At 40.9% G+C, this 20142-nt stretch overlaps 1 protein-coding gene across 5 annotated transcripts in view; it reads left to right on the forward strand.

Annotated features, from left to right (window-relative positions):
* The window catches only part of SRGAP2 (SLIT-ROBO Rho GTPase activating protein 2), a 113767-nt gene that overhangs the window by 69992 nt on the left and 23633 nt on the right, over positions 1 to 20142 (forward strand). For 4 of the 5 annotated variants that reach the window (XM_062594769.1, XM_062594772.1, XM_062594771.1 and 1 more), the window contains exons 8-14: positions 3893 to 4117; positions 5066 to 5167; positions 6051 to 6248; positions 11180 to 11264; positions 13983 to 14010; positions 15965 to 15995; positions 19173 to 19233. In XM_062594769.1, coding sequence (XP_062450753.1) covers positions 3893 to 4117; positions 5066 to 5167; positions 6051 to 6248; positions 11180 to 11264; positions 13983 to 14010; positions 15965 to 15995; positions 19173 to 19233 — 730 coding nt within the window. The remainder of the gene's footprint in view (positions 1 to 3892; positions 4118 to 5065; positions 5168 to 6050; positions 6249 to 11179; positions 11265 to 13982; positions 14011 to 15964; positions 15996 to 19172; positions 19234 to 20142) is intronic. The other variant, XM_062594770.1, reaches the window with a different exon arrangement.

Genomic DNA, 20142 nt, shown 5'->3' on the forward strand with positions numbered 1-20142 from the left:
AAGAAGAAGTTGCTTAGTTAAAATGAAACTCAGCTTCAGTATCACTGTGACATTTTCTATTTACTGTTTTAAGCAAACCCTCAATATTACAATTCAGCATGTTTTTAAAAATAAGGCAGTATACCAGTTGGTAAAAGAAATGAAAGATGCTTGCATTTTCCAAAGCTGCTTTTAACTTGCCCTGAAAAATTCCATGCTTTTCAAGGTTAATGCTTCTTGTAGCATATTTCATAAGAGGAATAAATCTGCTTTTTTGGGCCTTCGGTTGTCTGATACCCACACTGTAGCTTGATGCGTTTCTTTCTTCTGTCACTGGGACTGCAGAACGCTTTGTCAGGCTGGTTCAGAAAGGTGTCAAAAGGAGTGGCGAAAACAGTGGAAATTCTGCTTCTAGACTCTTCCTAGGTTCACTGACTCTCTAAACAAAGGAACTAAGAAATAAGCAGATTTTTCACCAAAACGTAACTGCCCTGCTTCAACCTACAGGAATACCGTACCAATTGTGTTGAACAGATTATGTCTGAGTCACATATTGTTACTGGATCTTTTTTTGTTGTTTATTTATCAAGGACAGCCCACTACTGTCCAGATTAAAAACACTCAACTCAGTTCTAAAGCCTAGAGGGAATTTCCTTTGGAGTTGGGGGGGGGGGGTAACTAACAGGAGTTCTTCTAGACCCAGGCAATAAAGATCACTTGGATCATTGTTAATTATTTGGCTATTTTAAAAACATATATAATCATATTTATTCAACCGTCTACCAAATACTGCAAATATCCTTGGTTCAGTTGTCTTTTAGCGGTTCATTTTAACTAAATTTTCAGAAGTCATATAGAGAAAAGAAATGCTCAAAGAATCCATTTAGATTTTGTAAATCCATTACAAATTAAGCACAGACTTGAGATGTTTTAAGAGCTGCAGTGACAAGCATAGCCATTTACGCCGCTTTGAAGGAAGGGTCTTCCCTCAGCCCTGCCTGGGGGCATGGTAGCAGTGGTGCAGGACAAGAGCTCGGGGGCTTCTGCAGTGCATTGAGTTGTCACTGTGCCCAGAAGGTAGCTGTTGTGACTCTGGGTGCGTCTGTATCAGTGTTAACCCCTTCGTGTTCCTTGAAGTATTCAGTTTAACATTCAATTGGATGTTCTCAGAACCTTTAAAAGTTAAGTATTACCTGCTCTGCTTTGAGAAAGTGTAGAAAGATGTGGGTCTTGGCTGGGAACACCCAGTTCAGTGGTCTGTATTTGCTGTGTCTTAACAGTGAGGCTTAAATGCCTTTGATATGAAGGATTGAAAGTTAAAAATGATAACCAGTAGTGGCTGTCTGAGGCATCTGACTTTAAATAAAATATGTTTTTAAAGTCAGATCTTAATTCTTTTCCTTGATCTGATTTTTTGATGACAATGCATCTTTAAACGTAATACAAAAGGAGCCTTCAAAATTATTTACAAGTAAGTTGTATTAGGCCAAAAGGCGTTGCACTCGTCATGTTAATGCAATGCATTGCGTTTCTCCTCCAGTGTCCTTGGTAGGAAAACAGTGAATTAATTCTTAATAGTGAGTTACAAATGATAAACTGTTCCTGACGTAGCCCAGTAGTCTTGAGTTTCCTGACTTTGGGGACTGAGGCAGCTCTTTGATGCTAATGAAATATTACAGTAATGGAGAGGTTTGTATTAATGAAGATCTCATATTTATGGAAGGGTCACCGGGACAGAATTTTTGAAAAGTGCGTGCATCAGTCCTAAAGTTTAGTTTACTCCTCTAGGAATAAGTATACTACTGCTGTTTACTCAAGGATCTCATACTTTCCTTTCCAAATGTAAATTGTATTTGAAAATAGAGGGCTCTTTTCTTTTCTTGAATCTTCTGTTCTGGGCCTATTTAAAAACCACTAGCTGGCAAAGGGTTAATCAGCTGTCATGTTGGGAAGTGAATTTGAATGAGTTATCATTAAATTCTTATAAAAAATTGATTTCCTTGGAGAATGATTCCATCAAACATTTATATAACCCAGAAAAGGGATGGCAAGGCTGATATTTCTATAAATATGGTATGCTGGACTTTTAAAAATATTAAAGTGGGGGAGTGGGCTGAAAAATGATTTCTATCACTGGCTTCAATAAAATAAGATGGCAAAGGGTTTTTTTTTTTCAGCTTTAATGTAGTCCTGCTGCTTAATGAGCTGGGGTATAAAATATTAAGTCTCACTGAACTTCCCAGTCCCATCAGTGAGCTCCTCCTGGGCAGCCATCGGTTTTCCTTTCAGCTCCGTGTGTGTTGGAATAGGGTGACGACAGGGAAAGCAAGTGTGTCGCTGCGTGGGCTGTGCAACGCTTCGGCCCGTAGTTAGAGGGGAGAATGAGCGGCGGCTGCTGTTAAATCTTAGCTGATTCCAGTCGTGGCTGAACTGTTGGCCCAGCTCAGCCTGGCTTTGCCCAGGTGCAGGGGCTGGGGTTACAACGTGCCTGCAGAAGAACAGTAGCCGGGAGCTGCTGGTTATCCAAGGCTGTTTCAGTACGTGCAAGTTCTCAATCAAGCGTCTTTTGGTTTTTGGTTGTTTTTTGGTTTTTTTCTGATTGAATGTAATGTTCTCTCATTCTCTGCCTCCAGTCTAAGCAGCGACTGCTGCTCCTTTACAAGACTCCCCACCTGCTGCAGCTTCTTGGCACTGGAGCCAGGCATCTAGCAGCGCTTGGTGGCAGGAATTCTGTAGAAGTTGGGAATGGTCCACTAGTCAGTCCCTCTGTATATCAATCTTTTTCTTTTTTTCCCCCATTTACTCACAATAACAGTGATGAGACTCAAATGATGGGTGAGGAGGAGGAGGAGTTCTTTTTTTTTTTTTTTTTTTTTTTTTTGCTTACAGAGCAGCACAGCAATCAAGCAGATGGTCTCTTTTTTTTTCTGTTTGGATATTCTCCTAGCATATGTAATCTTGCTTGTAATTTCAAGAAGGTGGGCTCCTTTCTAGCTCAGTTTATTAGATGTCTGAAAAATTCAGGCTGTTTCAGATCAGCTAATGAAAAGCATTTTTTTCCCTTGTGAAACATTAGGACTTGGCCGTGGAGGTGAAGCTGCTTGATTGTCTTCCAGTGACATCATCTTAATGTCAGTAATAGCCAGGAAATTCTTGACCTTGACCACCTTCTGCTTGAAAGTTTTTGGCTCTTCTATTTCACCCTAGCAATGAAGTCATCTCAACCAATCACTACTTGCTTTTTGGATAACTCTCATCTTTATGCTGATGATTGTACAGGTCATACTCTTGCTTCCTGAAGTGTACTGAATTAAATAGTTTTCTGTATGTTGGGTGGAATAATTTAGGTGCAGATTAACCTTTGCAGGTGATCCAAATCCTATGATTTGTTTCTCAAGATAGAACTTCAGTGCACTGTCTTCCTTTTAGTTGGAATAATTTGGAAAAATTTTGTTTAAGGATTTCAGAGTGCTTTTAGTGAGAATTGGTGCCTTGGAAAAAAAGGTTAGAATTTAAAGAATTTAAAGGTATCCACTCTCCTGCCATTGAACCTATTCACTTCTAGAGTAAAATTTCTTCTTGGTGTTTTTTTTTAACAGCATGGAATGAAGTCTGTAGTACTCCATGACGACTTCCCAATCTGTTGTAGCAGTTTGCTGTCTGTGCTTGTCTCAAGATAATTATAACACTGCTTTTGAAATTTGTATGGGAATATAGGCTGGGTTCTATTTACTGTGAAAACTGCTAGTCAAGATACCTCTGTGGTCAATCAGAGAAAAGAGACCACTGTGGTAACTAGAACGCAATGAAGTATCCCAGACCTGCTGTCCATCTGTCTTACAGTCTTAGAAATTTTAATTTCAGTTTCAGAGATTCTTCACTTATTCATATGGAATTGTGTGTCTTTTTCCAGCAGTGTTGTGACCTGGGATACCATGCTAGCCTCAACAGAGCTCTCAGGACGTTCTTGTCTGCTGAGCTGAACCTGGAACAGTCAAAGCATGAGGGTTTGGATGCCATCGAAAATGCTGTTGAGAACCTGGATGCCAACAGTGATAAGCAGCGCCTCATGGAGATGTACAACAACGTCTTTTGTCCACCCATGAAGTTCGAGTTTCAGCCCCATATGGGTGATATGGTCAGTTTATAGTCTTCTTTCAGCTCTAGCTCTGTAAACACTTTGTAGGAATCAGTCTTCCATTTAGTTACATTTATAGAATTACGTTTTTAGCAAAATAAACTTTCTTGCTGATAGAGGCTCTTTTAAATTGTGTATTAGCTTGCGAGGTGAAGTTAATATCAGGTAAAGAATGGTATCAAGCCTTCAAAGGAGCATTGTCTCTCCTATTCAAGGCAGCATATAGATTTGAAGGAAAATCACAACTTCCCAAATTTTTAGCTGCAGTTTTGCCTCTTCATTTCCCTCACTTCTAATAGTTGGACCCACTGAAAAGCCACTGGTTTGGCTTTGGTTTTGAAAGGTTGAGGGGAGCCTTAGAAAAGGGAGCTAATCTGAAGATTAAGCAGTAACTTGTGCCATGGATATCTGGATGCGAGTGACTCTTGACTATCAAAACCACTAAGGATGAAAATGCTACTGCGGTGTATAGGTAGTTCGGCTGAGTGCGCTAAGCCTCTCATACCCTCTGCCCCAGATGCCTATCTGATGCAACCAAATTCTTCTCTGATGTGGTGGAAGCACACTCATCTCCTTGAGGTTTTAAAACTTGATTTAGCGTAACTTCTGTAATAAAGCACCTTCAGACTTCCAAAGAGAAATGACAGGCTTACATCACTTACAAGCTATTTTTTTCTAGTTCTTTTGAGATGTTCAGGTTTGCACTTTTTTTCCAATTGCTTTTCATATGGTCAGGAGGTGGATGTGCAACTTGCTAGAATGCAGGCCTTTTTACTGAATAAAATCCAGACCTTCTAAGGCTTTAAAATGATCCATTTTGGAGGATATTTGCAATAATATAATGAAATAGTTGCACTGGTTTTGAGTCTTTTTTTTTTTTTTTTTTTTTTTGTTTTGTTTTGTTTTTTTTTCCCTAGCACTCTAAAAATGCTGCTGCTTTTCTTCCAGGAGTCGCAGCTATGTGCCCAGCAACCAGTCCAGAGTGAATTAGTGCAGAGGTGCCAGCAGTTGCAGTCCAGATTATCTACACTGAAGATTGAAAATGAAGAGGTGAGCCACTCAAAGCCAGCAACCTTTTGTCACTTACAAAGGGGAGTAGGAACTGAGAAGAATGCAGTTACTGTGAGTCTTATTCTCTGAAGACTTGCAGTAAAGGCAATGAAATGCAAGAAGGCAGCTGAGGCCAGAAACATTAGTCTGACCACAATTTTATGTGAAAGCTGGGTGTGTAGAGAGGGCTCTTTTAAAAAAGCAGCAAATATCCTTTGCCCTAACCCTAAATTGATAGGGCTGATCATGTTTCAAGAAGCTGAGTTTGGATAGCTAAAAAAAAAAAATAATAAAGCAATGTTTCGAAATGAAGACAGTGAATTTGCGTAATGCAAGATAAGAGCTAGTTTTTGTTTCTTCAGACATCTAGGATGAGAGTGCTAGATGAATGGCATTTGTCTGAGAAGAGATCAAAATATCTGATCTACAGGAATTTTTAATTTCTTCTGGGAAAAAATTAGAAATCCCTTTACATGTCTAGAATTTTGATCCTGGCCTTCAGCAAAAATTTACAGTGCAGCAAAGTCCTGTTTTTAATCAAAGATTTATTTGATGCCCAATCAGTGTACTTACAGAAGGTGACTACATTTTCCTCCAATACTCTTTGCTTTGAGGTTGAATTTCCCTATTTCTCTTCCTCACCCCAGCCTGTGGATTACCACTGTTTTCATACTGCTGGCTGGCTCAGTGTCCTTCCTGCCCTTTGCTTATATAGACTGTGTTCTGTCGACTAGCGGAACTTGACCCTAGTTATGGCCCACGGAACATGAAACTGGTAATCTTGGTTCATTGAGTAAAATGCCCTGGGGTACTTACTGCCTCTTTTTTTCACCTGCAACACATTATTTTCATTTTTTTAAGTACTCTTATTTTTGCTGGACAGGTTAAGAAGACTATGGAAGCTACTCTCCAGACTATCCAGGATATAGTCACAATAGAGGACTTTGATGTCTCTGACTGTTTTCAGTACAGCAACTCTATGGAGTCTGTTAAATCCACTGTCTCCGAAACTTTCATGAGCAAACCGAGCATTGCCAAAAGACGGGCCAACCAACAGGAGACAGAGCAGTTCTATTTCACGGTGAGGTATTAAGTTTTCAAGGTGTTCAAGGTGATTGAAAGCCTTTGGGAGTTGCATACCTGTATGTTTTTTTGCTATAAGTTTTTGTTAGAAGTATATTCATTTATAGTATTTTTAGAATTGTTTTTACAAAGGAGTGCAAAATGTTGCTGTCATCTTACAAAAATCCACCTGTAATTGATTTTGGGAAAGCAGAGTTAGTATACTGGTTTTAAAAGGAGATGCTTTGAATTCTTTTCAAATATATTGAGATACCTCTGACTGTTGATGAAAACTTTGTGCATAAACTGAGTAAAATTGGTTTTTCCTTTTTCTTTCCTAAAAAGGAATTGTCTGAGAGAGAATTTAATAGTTTATAAATATAAATTTTTCAAATATAATACAAGCTAAAAGAACATTTTTTTTCATTTTTGTTATCCTCTAGCAATTTCAAAAGTTCAAATAACCTTTTCATAGAACTGGTGCGTTTTTAGAGGATGCTAAGAATTTTCTCTATTGACTCTGATACCAGTGTATATGTTTTTCCTTAAATTTAATTTGTTTTATGTTGAGCTGTTGAATTCTTTTCTATTTTAAAAATCTTTCAAAAAGTAGACAAAAATAATACCTCTTATCCTGAATACTTTCTGACATTCCCTTGGGCATCTTTTGCCATACTTGCTGTCCTTTAGGTTCCTGTCCCAAGAATGCTGTGGCTTATTAAAATTGTGACGTTTCTGTGCAAATTACCGTGGCTGACAGGATGATTTTTGTCAAGGCTTGCCTTATTTTAAGTTTATCAGTGAGTTTATCGTTTTCTTGAACAAACTGAAAAAGCTTAAAATAACTCATTAAATTAAGAAGCCTTCTTAGAAGGTGAAGCTGGCTATTGAGAAAAGTAGGCAGGGAAACAGATTTAATTAAGAAGGGATTAACCAGCCTGCCCATTAGATTATGGAACTAGAAAAATTATTTTTTAATTGAACTGTAAGTGTTCTCTCTCTAGAGATGGACTATTATGTGTTCAAATGTGCACATAGGAGACCAAGCCTGTGGCTTTACTTGGGAGAAGTGTTTTTCCCTTTCATAGTGTTAATATCCTGCCCCATGCAGCCAGACCGGGGAAGTCGCAGCAGGGCTGTAGTGCTGTCTCCAACAAACAGAGGTGCTGTTTGTCATGTCATATACCAGCTGGATAAAATAACTATCAAGAGAATGAAGTTGGTATATGACGGGCTTCTTTAACCAGGCTAATCAGATACATGATTGATCTACTATTAGGCAGATTTATAAATATCATTTATAAGAATTTCAAGCTTTGTTTCTGCAAGGAGCAATTATTTCTGTATGTGAGAAGATGCTCAGGTGAGTACCTATGAGAATTAGGCCAAAGCTGTATAGCAGCGTGAGTGAGACTTCTTAGTGCAGAAAAAAGAAAGCAAGTGTTTATGCTTTTAGAAGACAGTGCAGAACAGAGACTCACATCCCCTCCTACCTGTGACAGCCTAAATGTATTGAATGATATGAAGCAAAGGAGAAATACTAATTTGAAAAAATATTCCATGTTGCCGTGTAACAAAGGTTGGAAGCTCCACATACTGTACCGATAGTTAGGCGGTGCTCTTAGGTGAATGTGGTGATACTACGATGGGAATTTAATTTAAGGAGCACTGACGTAGTATCCTTATGGCAGTATTAGTTATGTTTCCACTAAAGGTATATCATTGTATACTTGCACCAAGATAGTTCTTTGAAGGAAGATTTGTATTCAGAGCAGAAGCTTAAGCCTCCTGCATCAGTCAGAAGCATAGGAAGGATGGCTGACTCCGCTCAGCTAATGCAGGTAAGTACAGGGAGGAAGCAGGAACGACCTGGGAGAGCTGGAAATCGAGGCTGCGTGCACAGCGCTCGGGAGGCCGGTGCTGCCTGTCGCCGTCTGTGCGGCAGTGGCTGCTGCGCCAGCAAAACTGAAGCTACCGTGAGCGTGTCTGTCTGTGCTGGAACTGCACGCGGCTAACTGCCGTGTAGCCGGCACTCTGCCCTGCCTCAGACGGGGAGGGAGAATGAACGATTCAAACCTTTCTGCCTTAAAATAGGGGATAATTTTAGTTCTTTGTAGTAATGTTATTTCTTTCTTCCAGAAAGATTAAAATGTGGTTCAATGCTCATTCTGTGAAGTGCTTTAAAAATTAATGTAAATTTATTATTACCAAACCCTTAAGACATGGATAAGTATTATATAAAATTCCTCTTCTAATCAATCTTACAGCAGTGTCATGCTGCTTCTGTCAAAGTGCCACTGTTCCCACGTTTAATCACCAGCAGGATGCGGCGGAGCGACGATCCCGTTTCCCCGCTGCACCCTGGGAACGGGCCCCCTTGAATTGAGGGCCTTGTTTGAAGTCGGTCTTGGGTGGAGGGCTGGGGGAGGGAGCAAAACTGCTGAGCCTTCCAGATCTGAGACGGTTAAGGATGTGGGATGGAGACAGAAATCTCGTTTCCCACAAAGCAGGGAGACGTGGTCTAGTTTGCATTTTGCTTCATTAGATATTCCAGCTGCCAGTTGTTCCTTGATGGAAAAATATTGAAATGAGGCTTGGACTAGGGGAGGGTGTCAGAGTGGTCTGGTTTTGAGGAGATGGTAGGTGCAAAATGCTCACCAACAGCAGATCATCCCTCTTGGGCTTTCACAATATGAAATAATGTGACTTGGGTATGTTTCTACCTCTTGGTGTCTGATTAATGTACTTAGTCTAACTCCAACTGTACTTAGCTAGAAGTGGACTCCCAGGGAGTTCGCCCATTAACCCTGGTGCTCTTCTGCAGGCAGATGATGCTCTTCATGTGCCTGTCTCCCTGCAGCAAAGCCAGGGCAGTGGGCCGGAGCATTGGCAGGTCCCGGGCGGAGGTGCTCCCGCTGCCGGGGAGCCCGCGGGGTGGATAAGCCAAGACGGGGATGCATCTTCTCCACGCTCAGCTGCAGCCGCCTGGGGAGCAAGACATGGGTGTGCTGAGCAGCTTTGGGTGCAGCGATGGTGCAGAAGGCCTTGCGCCACACGGAGCGGTTTGCAGCAGAGTGCAGAAAGCTGCTCTGGGTTTTGCTGCGACGCTGCTGTGTGATAGAAGTGGGATGTATAGTAGAAAGGGGGAGGAAAAGTCTGTTTCCTGCGGGAGTGATCATCGATCCAGTTTCTTTTGGAAGCAGGCTTCAGTCTTAGAAAGAGGATGGACATAGGGAACATAGAGGTAATGCAAGAAAGACTGAGCTTAAGTTTTTATATCCCCTTCAAGGGGAAGCGTAACTGTCTTCCAGATCGAGTTGATTTGCAGATCTTTAAGCTTCTGTATGAGCTATTTTGAGATTAGCCTTGCAGTCCCGTCTGTCTGCTTGTTCTCGGTTTTGAGACAGGGAGCTCGACATCTTCCAGAATCAGATCTATCCTCGTATCTCCACTTCGGTTTCTCTGGTTATTTTTGCAACTTACACTCTGTATTTTTCTGGTAAAAATTTGATGCAAAAGTTTAACTGCTTTAGGAAAAGTACATAATTGGGGAGTGGCAAACAGGTTCTCCAGGAACATTCTGAAAAAACATGGTTAGCTTTTAAAATTTTCACTTTTTACCAAAATGATCCTTCTTCCTGCTTTCATCTAGAACAAAATAAATTAAAGTATTGGCCCTATAAGAATTGGGAAGTGCTGAGAGTCCCCGAAAGGGCGTAGTGTTTGTGAATGTTTTGTTCCAATTTTGTCAAGCAGAGGGACATAATTAACTGCCAAAAGCCTGTGTTTTAAAAGCCCAGTTCAGGCACTTTTGTATGTCTTGGCAGTATGCACGACTGTCGGGGAGTCTTGATGGCAACTTCATTAGCTCCTGGGAGGGTTCCCCGCCATCAGCACTGTCATGGTGTCGGCACGCAGTGTTTCTTGCCTCTTTTCATCTTACGTGTAGGCTGCCATTGCTACAGTCTGCACAAGGCAAGCAGGGCACTCCTATAGTTAAAATGCCATTTTTATCCTAAGGATTTACAGTCTTAATTTGGCAATACAAAAGTAGAGGTGGAAGACGGTGAATAGAGCTGGGGAGAGCTGAAGAAGAGAACTGGACCTTTTCGTTATTAAAACAGAATCCTTTCGTTGTGCTCATTTTGCTATCTCAATTTTTTTTAAATATCCCATGTTTCTGAAAAATGGTCTGTGGTAGTTCTGTTGCAGAGTTGTATGCTATTCCTGTATTCCTGGGTGTAAACATGTCCTAATTATAACGCGGACAGCTACTGCACAGCAGAGCGTATTTTATATGCTGCAGCATGGCAAAGATAAATAATGCTGTTTTGAACTTCAAAATAGGAGATGAAAGAGTTGTGAAAAATAGCATTTGCAGAGCTTGGAAAAATCGGAAACAAGTAGGAGAAATGATTATATAATATTTTAATGAGAGACTGTATCTGAACTTAAATGTTCTGTGTGTGTGTGTACACATGCTTAAACTCACTTGCTCCTTGTGTATCATCCAGAGCAGAGGCAGACACAGTATTTGACAAGTAAAGTGGGGTGAGAAAGGTTAAGTGAGAGAATAACCACAGTAGCAGCCTTTTAGTTTGTTAAAACAAATTGCTCATTCAGTTGAGGGTGATGCACAGGAAGCACATTTCCATTCTGCCCAGTCTGCAGCGGAGGTGCATGACAGCCCCTCGGATGTCTAGAAGATGCCAAACATCCACCTGATTCCTGAGCAGAGCCATAGAAATTACCCTGCAGATATGTGGGGTGTGGGCTAAGCTTCAGATTTACATACCTGTGCAAGCCTGGAGGATTTAGTGCCTCCTCTGTGCTGTAAATTACCTGTAACCCTGTACTTCAGCATTATGTTCAGGACCCAGCAGCCTAAGGATGCAATCAAAAAACTATAAATTGTCCACTCATCATATTGCTTTTTTCCCATCACTGCAGAAAATGAAAGAGTACCTGGAAGGCAGGAACCTGATAACAAAGCTCCAAGCAAAACACGACCTTCTCCAGAAGACCTTGGGAGAAAGTGAGTGCAGCCCCCTCGGTCACTGCTAGCCAGGCTGCTGCAGTTACCCAGTTAGCTGGCTGAATAGGGCTGTCTGGGGTTACTGACGCTAACTGGATGGATTCATGTTCTATGAATTTATTTTCTAACCTGTGTGCTAGAGAAGCCAAATGACCTACATGGCTGCTTGAGTAATGGTGAAAGGCAAATGCTTAATGAGTCACTAATGTGCATTGCTTATTTGTTTAAATGAAGCATACGCCCACTCAGTCATCCTGCCCCACATGTGCACGTTCTGCTTCTCGCTTAATCTATGTTAGGGTAAGCCTTGTGACTGACAGTTTACTGATTAGTTTAGGAGTGTTGCCTCATTAGGCTGGTCGAAAGTTTCATTTGCATGGTAGCTTAGCTGCTTCTGACCTCTGTGGGTTCGATCCAGACTAAGCTAATGCATGTGAACACAGGCTTATGTTCAGAGCATGTAAAATATGTTGCCTGTCTGTAGGACATTAGGCAAAGGGCAGCGGCCAGAACTGAATATGCCGTTTGCTATTGGTGTCCGAACAAAGGGAGACTTCTTTCCCTTTGCAGCATGGGCAAATCCTGTTGGCCAAACACACTTCTTAAACTACACTTCCAAGTTTCCATAGAAACCTGCCTGCCTAGTGCTTGTAGAGGAGACAGTTTAACAGTCCAAATGTCAGGTCAGAAAATGGCTCAACTCATTCCTGGGTTTATATCCTACAGCAGGGCTCATTTTTTCTTTAGTAACTTAACTGGACTCCCCACAGTTTATGGTGTGCAAATCTTCTGAATGAAAATTTAAACAGCATGTGGTCTTTCAAGCGCATTGCTTTCAGTTTAAAAATGTACTATAAAAATAAAATACTTATTACTACAGTAATTAAGAGTTGCATGTTTATCAGACTCGAGCCACTAGAAGGTAAGGAAAGAGGCTTGTCGTCGTCTTGTGCTTTATTACTTAAAGTTTGTTCTTTCTTCAGCTGCCCTATGAAAAGAGTGGGTGAAACTAAAGAGCTGTACCCTTAGGGTATTTTTCTTCTGCCTCTAAGTGTCTCCAAAAGACACCCAGGCTGCCCCTGTGATTAATCACATTCCTGGATCATAGCTGATCTCTGCATACCGAGACCTATTTCCTCTTAACCTGCCTGCCCCTTGAACTGACCTCAAGCTGTGGTGGGGCAAAAGAGAAGGAAATTTCATGCAATTTCTGTATCGCTGTGTAGATTTAAAGGCTCCTTCTGTTTGTTGTGGTTGCTTTGCAATACCAAAGCTTTCTCAACCCTTCTTGTGAAGGGATCCAGTGTGTGCTAGGGTAAGCTCCAAAAATTTTTTTGAGGGAAAAAAAGATCACTTCTGTCACCAGTGAGATCAAAAAGAGCTGAAAAAGTGAGGTACATTTTGTCTCCAAAACTAAGTTAGATTAATGGTACAAACTGGGTCCCTGTCTAGGTCCATTCATAAAATGTCACTTAACTGGGATATAGGCAAATAAAACTCCTCTCACAAGTCACAGAAACATTTTTAGATGCGTTACTGAAAAACATACATGCAGCTGTGTACGTTCAGTCCCTGGAAACCTGATATTTTTGTTATGATTTTTATTCTTGGCCCTTTCCTTAGGTGGCATTTATTAGTCCTCTTGCAAATTACCTTAATCTAAAGAGGACAGTTTCTGGTAATAAAAACAACAGCAAGTCTTCGTATCTAAAATGAATTAAGTCCCTGTCTACTGTACACATTTGTCACTGCAATGTTGGAGCCCCTTGATCTTGCCACATTCATATAATTTATATATATGAATATTCCATGATGGAAGTGAGACAGATGGTTGGAAATTCTGCTTCAGAATAACATTTTCATGCAAATCATGCACTGTTTCGGCTTTACATGGGGAGAGGAAAGTGGTTATCAAGATGTGTTCAACTAATTCTCAGCTATCAGCAATTAGATACTTTCCTATGTCATTCTTCCATCTCCCCAGGAGCAGGAAGACATTGCAGGAAGAAGGGTGGATTTTCAACTGGTGTAAATCGGTATGGTTTCACCAATAATGATCTGTGACCAGCAAAAAATCTGGCCTGTAAAATTCCCAAAGGCACATGCTAGTTTACTGTCTTTCTTATTCCTTGTTGTGCTGTTCTAAAATGATGCCTGTGTTAGCAGTAGTTGCTAGCTTGGCTGCTTCCTTGCAAACTCAATGCACATTAATGGAACACTCTTACAGATGTTTGTGGAAAATACCATTAAATGTCTCTCTCCCAAAATAGTTTAATGGCATCACGTTCAGGCTGTGGGCTAACAAATCCGTGAATGTTTTCAGTCTTGTTAAGTGGCTTTATAAAGTATAATCTGTCTCCCCACTAATTCTCCTGGGAAGGAGGAGGGAGGGAGAGGTTGACAAGCCTAGTTTTTTGGCAGTAGAAGTCAACAATTAGAATGCGCAGGGAACCAATTTTCAAAAACAATACTTTCCAAAGAAAGAGTCCTCAGGCAGCCCAGGCTGTTTTCTGCATTTCCTGGTCAGCCACCGCGGAGCCATGCCAGCAGGGATGCTCTGAGCAGCCACTGTGCTAGTGGCAAGCCAGCATGATGCAGCTCTCCAGCTGCTCCTCTCCCTCTCAGATTGTCCCCCCGCTTTCAAAAATGAGATTTATGCATCAGTCAAAGGTATTCTCCTATTTACCATAATGCTGTATTTGTTTGTCTTCCCAACAGGTCAAAGGACTGACTGCTCCCTTGCCAGGTAGGTGTGTGAGAATCTTTTTTTTTTTTTTTGAGGGCTGGCTGCTACAAATTGGCCACTGCCAAACGGGATCAAATAGCAACCCAAGATATGCATCCATTAGAAAAGGACATTCACGTAGCTAACATATAAGCAAATTCCTGCTAGTTAATATAGCATTAAATATCGTTGCTATTATCTGCATCAGTGCAAGGTGATATTCATAAATCAGTTTAACCTCTGGTTAGCTGAGGAATGGTGTTTTGTTTGATGTAGTGCCTGCTCCTACCTCTCATTTCTTGTTGGCACTCTGTGCTGCCCCTCAGCTGTGGCAGTAGCACTGTTGGTAGGGCTGCATGTTGAAACAGATTGGTACACTGATTTAGGTTAAAAATAACAGAGGAGAAAAAAAGGTACATGTGTATTTTGTAGTTTTTCTTGCCCCCACTGCTTTTAAACTAGATCAGTTCCTCAAACAGAGGCTGGAAAAGGAATATAAGAAGGAGGAGACAGGCAAGTGTGAGGAGCTGTGGCAGCTGGCACTGTCATCCAGAGGAGTGTTCTTCAAACTAAGATTTTAATGAGCACATCTCTCTTTCTGTAATAGAGATGGACCCAGTGACTCTGCAGGATTTATCCACGTTGTTACTTAGCCCCTAAATAAAAACATAACTGATAGCTGGGGGGGCTTTTCTTTCCCTTTGCCCTGTTGACCCTCCATGCTCTGATATTGAGCTGGATTGAAGCAGTATAGAGGTCATGGAGAATAAAATTTCCATTTATAATTAGGCCCAATCACAGTGCCATAAGTAAGCTTCTTTTGATGGCATTTTTATAAAACGTAACAAATCTCCGTCTCCAGATTGATGGATTCAAAGGGCCCAAGGAGCTGGAGTGAGGACTGTGCATCGTCCTGCCTTTTTAACAAAAGGAAGGCGATTACTAGTGATCAGGAATCATTACTACTTTTCACATTCCTTGTAGCAAAGTAAAGCTGACAGGCCCTAATTAGAGTCTGACATCTGTAATAATAAAATATTATTCATCATGAAACAACTTTAAATATAACAGAATCATTACTGCTAATAGTTTGAGTAACCTTATTACCTGTGACAGCCCATGGAATCTGATTTCTTACTTTTTTTTTTTTTTAATTCAGTGTTTTTGCTTTTTATAAAAGAAATTTCTGCTGAATTAACAGATTGTACTGTCTTCTTAAAAATCGGTTCTAATCATCTTATTTATAATTCAGCAGCCATCTGCCCTAGCAGGGAATTGGCTTGAATGATGCATTAGGCCTTTCTACCATTATCTCTCCCACTTCATGTTTAGCAGGAACTATAGGAATTTTAAACCTCAGTAATAAATTTGAGGAGAAAATCCTGGCAAAGGATGGGCTTTTCCCTTTTTCTGCAATTAATATCTACCACCGTTCTAAGTGAGACCACTGGTAATCCTGGCTAGTGTGTGGTGGTGGTCTGGTTTGTTGCTTTTATTTTTTTGGTATCTATTTTTTGTATCTATCAGAACTATAATAAAAAATCCACAATGACAGCTGTTAACAGCACAGTGGGAAACCAGCATGCTCCCACCTGCTTCTCGCCCTCCGCAGAGTGACTCCTTTGGAGAAGTGCTGTCTGCAGCTTATAACAAACTTCATCTCGAACAGGAGCCTTATATAATAGATTTCCATACAGTTGGAATTAAAATGTCAAGGGTAATCTTTTGTCAAAGCAGTAGGCTCCCTTGTGCCTTTTTCAGGATTTCAGTGATTTAAAGTCACTTAAAATTTTTTTGAAGTTCTATAAATTGAATGAGACTAAGTCATTAAGATTGACTTGTCTTCCCTCCTCCAAAATAAGTATGGTTTAGAGTATCAAATGAACAAGTTCTATGATGATAGAGGATTATCTTGACTTTTCTATTATCTGTTTTTTCCTCCTACACCAATGGGTGGTTTGGATCATCTAATCAGTGGCAGACGCAGCTCCACTATAAGGAAGCAGGTAATAAACATTTCCTTGAGTAGTAAAATGGGGATGGGTGTGTGTTTGTGGTTGTGTGTAGAGGGGGTGGTGGAAAGCAGGGAAGTATTTTTATCTCCCCTTCTCTCTCTTACGTGGACATTTTCATTTTTATTTAAACTGAATTAGTGTCTAATAGTTCAGTAAATGAAATCAGTAAAACATATGCATCTACAATCTTCATTCATTTTCTTAGGTAAAAATTTTTAACTTTTTAAATAACTTTATCCTCTCAGTGTTTTGAGACCTGGCACCAAAAATACCAAAAAACTTTGAGCTGTCTGTTGTCTTGACTATGGGGTCTTCAAGGCAGATGTTAATAGAGATGTTAAGAGTCTTCTGGTCATTCAGGAATCATGCAGGCCTCTTAAAATTAACAGCATTTCTGGAAAATAAACTTCTTTTGTAGTGTTCATCTTGTTTTTCACTCCAGGCTGGGCCCTTAGATTTTTTTTTTTTTTGCCATCAGTGGTAGGAGACCTCAGAGCAGAAGTGTCCCCTGCCTCTGAACCAGAAGCAGAACGCACGACGGCAAACTGCCGCTGGCCTTGCGCGCCGCGTGCTCAGTGTGCTACCCTGGACGTGTAGCATCACTTACGGGAACTGCACAGTGGCCTTGCTGCTGAGCCGTGTACAATGAGGGCAGATTTAATAGGGCTTTTGCTAAAGGTTGTTTTGGACTCCAGTTAATTTTATTTCCTCTCGTTGCCCGTGATGTTTATGTGCTACTCTCTGGATGAATATATGTGACTACTTTGTCCCCCAGATGCTCCTCCTGGCTGCAGTCTGCATATGTAATAACATTGCAAGTTCTCAAACTGTCAGTCATGGTTTATGGGCTTCGTGCTGTTGTATGTCACTGTCTCCTTTCCCTTTATTTTTGCTTGTGTGCCTTTGGAATGCTATTAAACTTGTAACTGCTTGCTGTACCTTCCTGTAATAAAAACTAACACCAACAGTGCTTTTATTTATTTTATTTTTTTTTTATTCCTGGCTATAGTGGATAATCTATTACTATCTAGCACCTAATGAGCTAAAACATGTCCCTTTCAGATGGAAAAGAATCAAAATTAAATTTCTTTTGCATACTGTAAAGCTTATCTTAAGAGTTTCATTTCATATAGTCTCTTTTTTTTTTTTTTTTTGTAGTTTTTTTGTAGTTTTTAAAATCTGTGTGTATTGGAAATTAGCAATAGTAAGAGAACAACTTGTGTTTTCTGTTCTGGAGTCACTGCTGTAGCAAGATAAACTATTTCATGTGACTGCAGGGAAGGCTAACCATGTGCTTTACTGCTTTGCTGGCATTTGAGTTGGCAGGCAAAAATATTTGAGCCTGGCTGTATTTTGAGTAATAAAACATACGTTACACAAAATATAATGAGAAGCCCAGTTTTCATGTTGTGTCTCGAGAATTCTTTCTCTTCTTGTGGTCCTGAGGCTGCGTGCTGAACCTCAATTAAAATAGAACAACTCTGCGGGGAAGGAGGAGGACCTTGTCAAAATGTGATTTGTAAGGTTTTCTCATCCGTGAAACTGATAACTGGTTGTTATCTAGCTGTATATGTATAAAACGTGCATTTTCTATCATACGCAGAGATTATTTTGTGAGCTCAATCATTGTTGCTTCATTTATGCTCCAAAAACATTTCCTCCTTACGCAGAAGATGAAGCGTGTGTGTTTGATTGCCGGTTTTCCAAGCAGCTTTTGAGGTTTCTCACAAGCGTATTTTGCCTTGAGTAGAACTGACATAGCAGTCTCTGCGATTTGGAAACCTAAATTAAAAACTAATCTGTTTGCAAAACCTGAATCTCTCTGCAGCTCTCAGTAGCCTACGTGAAATCACTTGCATGTGGTGGTAATGGGATTTTTTTGAGTGTGACCTAACCATTTAAAACATAACTGCTCTGAGAGTTTTAATCTCTGCTGGGGACCCAGAGCGTGTTCTTCTCCATGAATTCCTCACGTCAAACTCTAGAATGAGTCGGGGGCTTCGTAATGCTGTTTGGATGATTATTAATAAGCATATTCTCAGGGGCCAGTTGAGCTGCAGAGCTCCCTGGCTTCTTAAGGATTCTTAATTGGTTAGCATCGTACTTTATACTGTGTAAAAACTAGTTTTATGCCGACCATGGCTAATTAGGAGAGAAATTATTAATAGTGATTTTATGATCAAATTCTATGGCATTTCATTAAAACAAAAAATCATAAAACCTAAACAAGCTAGGGAAATGGTTGAACTGGATTTTACGTTTTTGAGCAGAGGTCTGTCACCCTTATGCCATTTTCAAGAGCAAGGACCAGCTGAAGTGTGGTACAGTAGCATCCTAACAAGTGAGCATTTGGGTATAATTTAGTCGTCACTGTTCTGTAAACTGGAAGCTGGCAATCTAGGAGATTTTACTGGGTTTGGGCCTTGGACTGACGACAGACTGTTGCTGCGAGCCGGCGCCTGTACGGTGCACCTCGCTTCGTGGACTGGGACCGTACGGCACGGCTGTGCTGTTTGATGTTGGGAGTTTTTATGCAGTCCTGACATTGCTCGTATTTGCGATGTTCAGGAATCGCTCCAGAAACTATACAGAGCTGGAACCGTGTGGAAGCAGAATGTGGCAGACAAAATAGAAAGCAATATTGTCCTCTTTTTTTTTTTTTTTCCCCCTTCTTCCTTTTTATGCTTCTGCAGCAGCTTTGAATGTGGATGGAGAGTATAGAAAGCAAAGTTCACATTGACAGTAGTAGTAGGTGTAGAAGATTTCTGGGAAGCCCACTGCTCTTAGCGCGTTCTGCTCTGGGCTTTCGGTGGCCTGGAGGAGGCTTGCTTTAATCATCAGTCATTGTAACGAGTCCAGAGGAGAATTTCTGGTCCTGTTTCTGCGAGTTAGTCTTCTATTATGTGTAATTCTACTTATTTCAGTGTAGTTTGGGGTGCGTAGCTGAGGTGAAGGTGGTTTTCCTTCTGTCTGCAGCAGGCAGTGCTGCCCGTCCCAAACCGAACGGTGCCGCTGTGCACGTGCAGTGAACCCCGGCCACCCCCACCCCAGCCGGAGATACTACGCGGTAGCACTGGAGTCAGTATTTCCTAGCTGTGTGTTTTGATACCGTTTTGCCATCAGCTCTGCATTTTGACTGCTTTTTTGTTTAATTCTTTCTCTGCTCAGGACTCCGCCCAAGCCATTCCCCTGGTAGTGGAGAGCTGCATACGATTCATTAGCAGACACGGTGAGTTTATAGGCCAAACAAACAAACAAAAAAATCCTGTGTTATTTCTGCCATGTGAACAGGGTTGCAGAAGCCTCCTGCAAATGCTCCGTGTGGCCTGGGCAGGCCTGCACGGCCTCCTGGAGCGCGATGCAGAGAAATGGGCTCTGGCTCTTTGGCCCTGTTGTAGTGTGCGTGCCATCGTCCTCGCAAACGCTTACGGCAGACACCTGCTGCCGCAGATGTGCAGCGCTGAGTTGTGCTTCCAACAATATCCCTTTTGTTTCCCATGAAGTAAGGTTCCCATCCTTAAACACCACTTGTTCCTCACCTCCAGTCACCTTGCTTTGAGGCCTGAAATGTGGTTTTCATCAATAATAATCATGCTTTTCCTAGAGAGGGGGAATGCTCTAAGTGTTTGAACTTGGGAGGTCAAGTGATGATTTAATTGCTTGCTTATTGCAGCAATAAGATGATTTGTACATGTTTGTAAGGTTAACTTCATAGCTGTGAACATTGTAAAGCACTTTATAGGTTTGTTGCAATTTTTGTTCCTTTCTAATCAAGGCTTAAATGAGTACAGTTGATTTCCCTATGTGAAGAGTACTTTGAACTTTGTTTTGTAAATTTTGCTGCTCATCTTTCATGTACCAACAAAATTATGATGGCAGTTTATTAGAATCTTTCACCTCCTTCATAAATGACTTTAATGATTTTGTTTATGTGCACTGTTTCCCAGGAATGTCTTAAAGGCTATCCTAGATATCAAGGCATCTTAGGGTAATTAAATGCTTCAGTTTGAATTGGCTGATTTGCTCTGGGCATTTCCAGTATTGCATTTGAAGAATAAACTGTTTTACTATGTAGTTAGCCATATGTTCTGGCTGGTATACCATTAGTTCATGACTTTGGATTGGAAAATCCTTTGGG

Source organism: Rhea pennata, chromosome 25, assembly GCF_028389875.1.
Source record: "Rhea pennata isolate bPtePen1 chromosome 25, bPtePen1.pri, whole genome shotgun sequence".
Classification (NCBI taxonomy): Eukaryota; Metazoa; Chordata; class Aves; order Rheiformes; family Rheidae; genus Rhea; species Rhea pennata.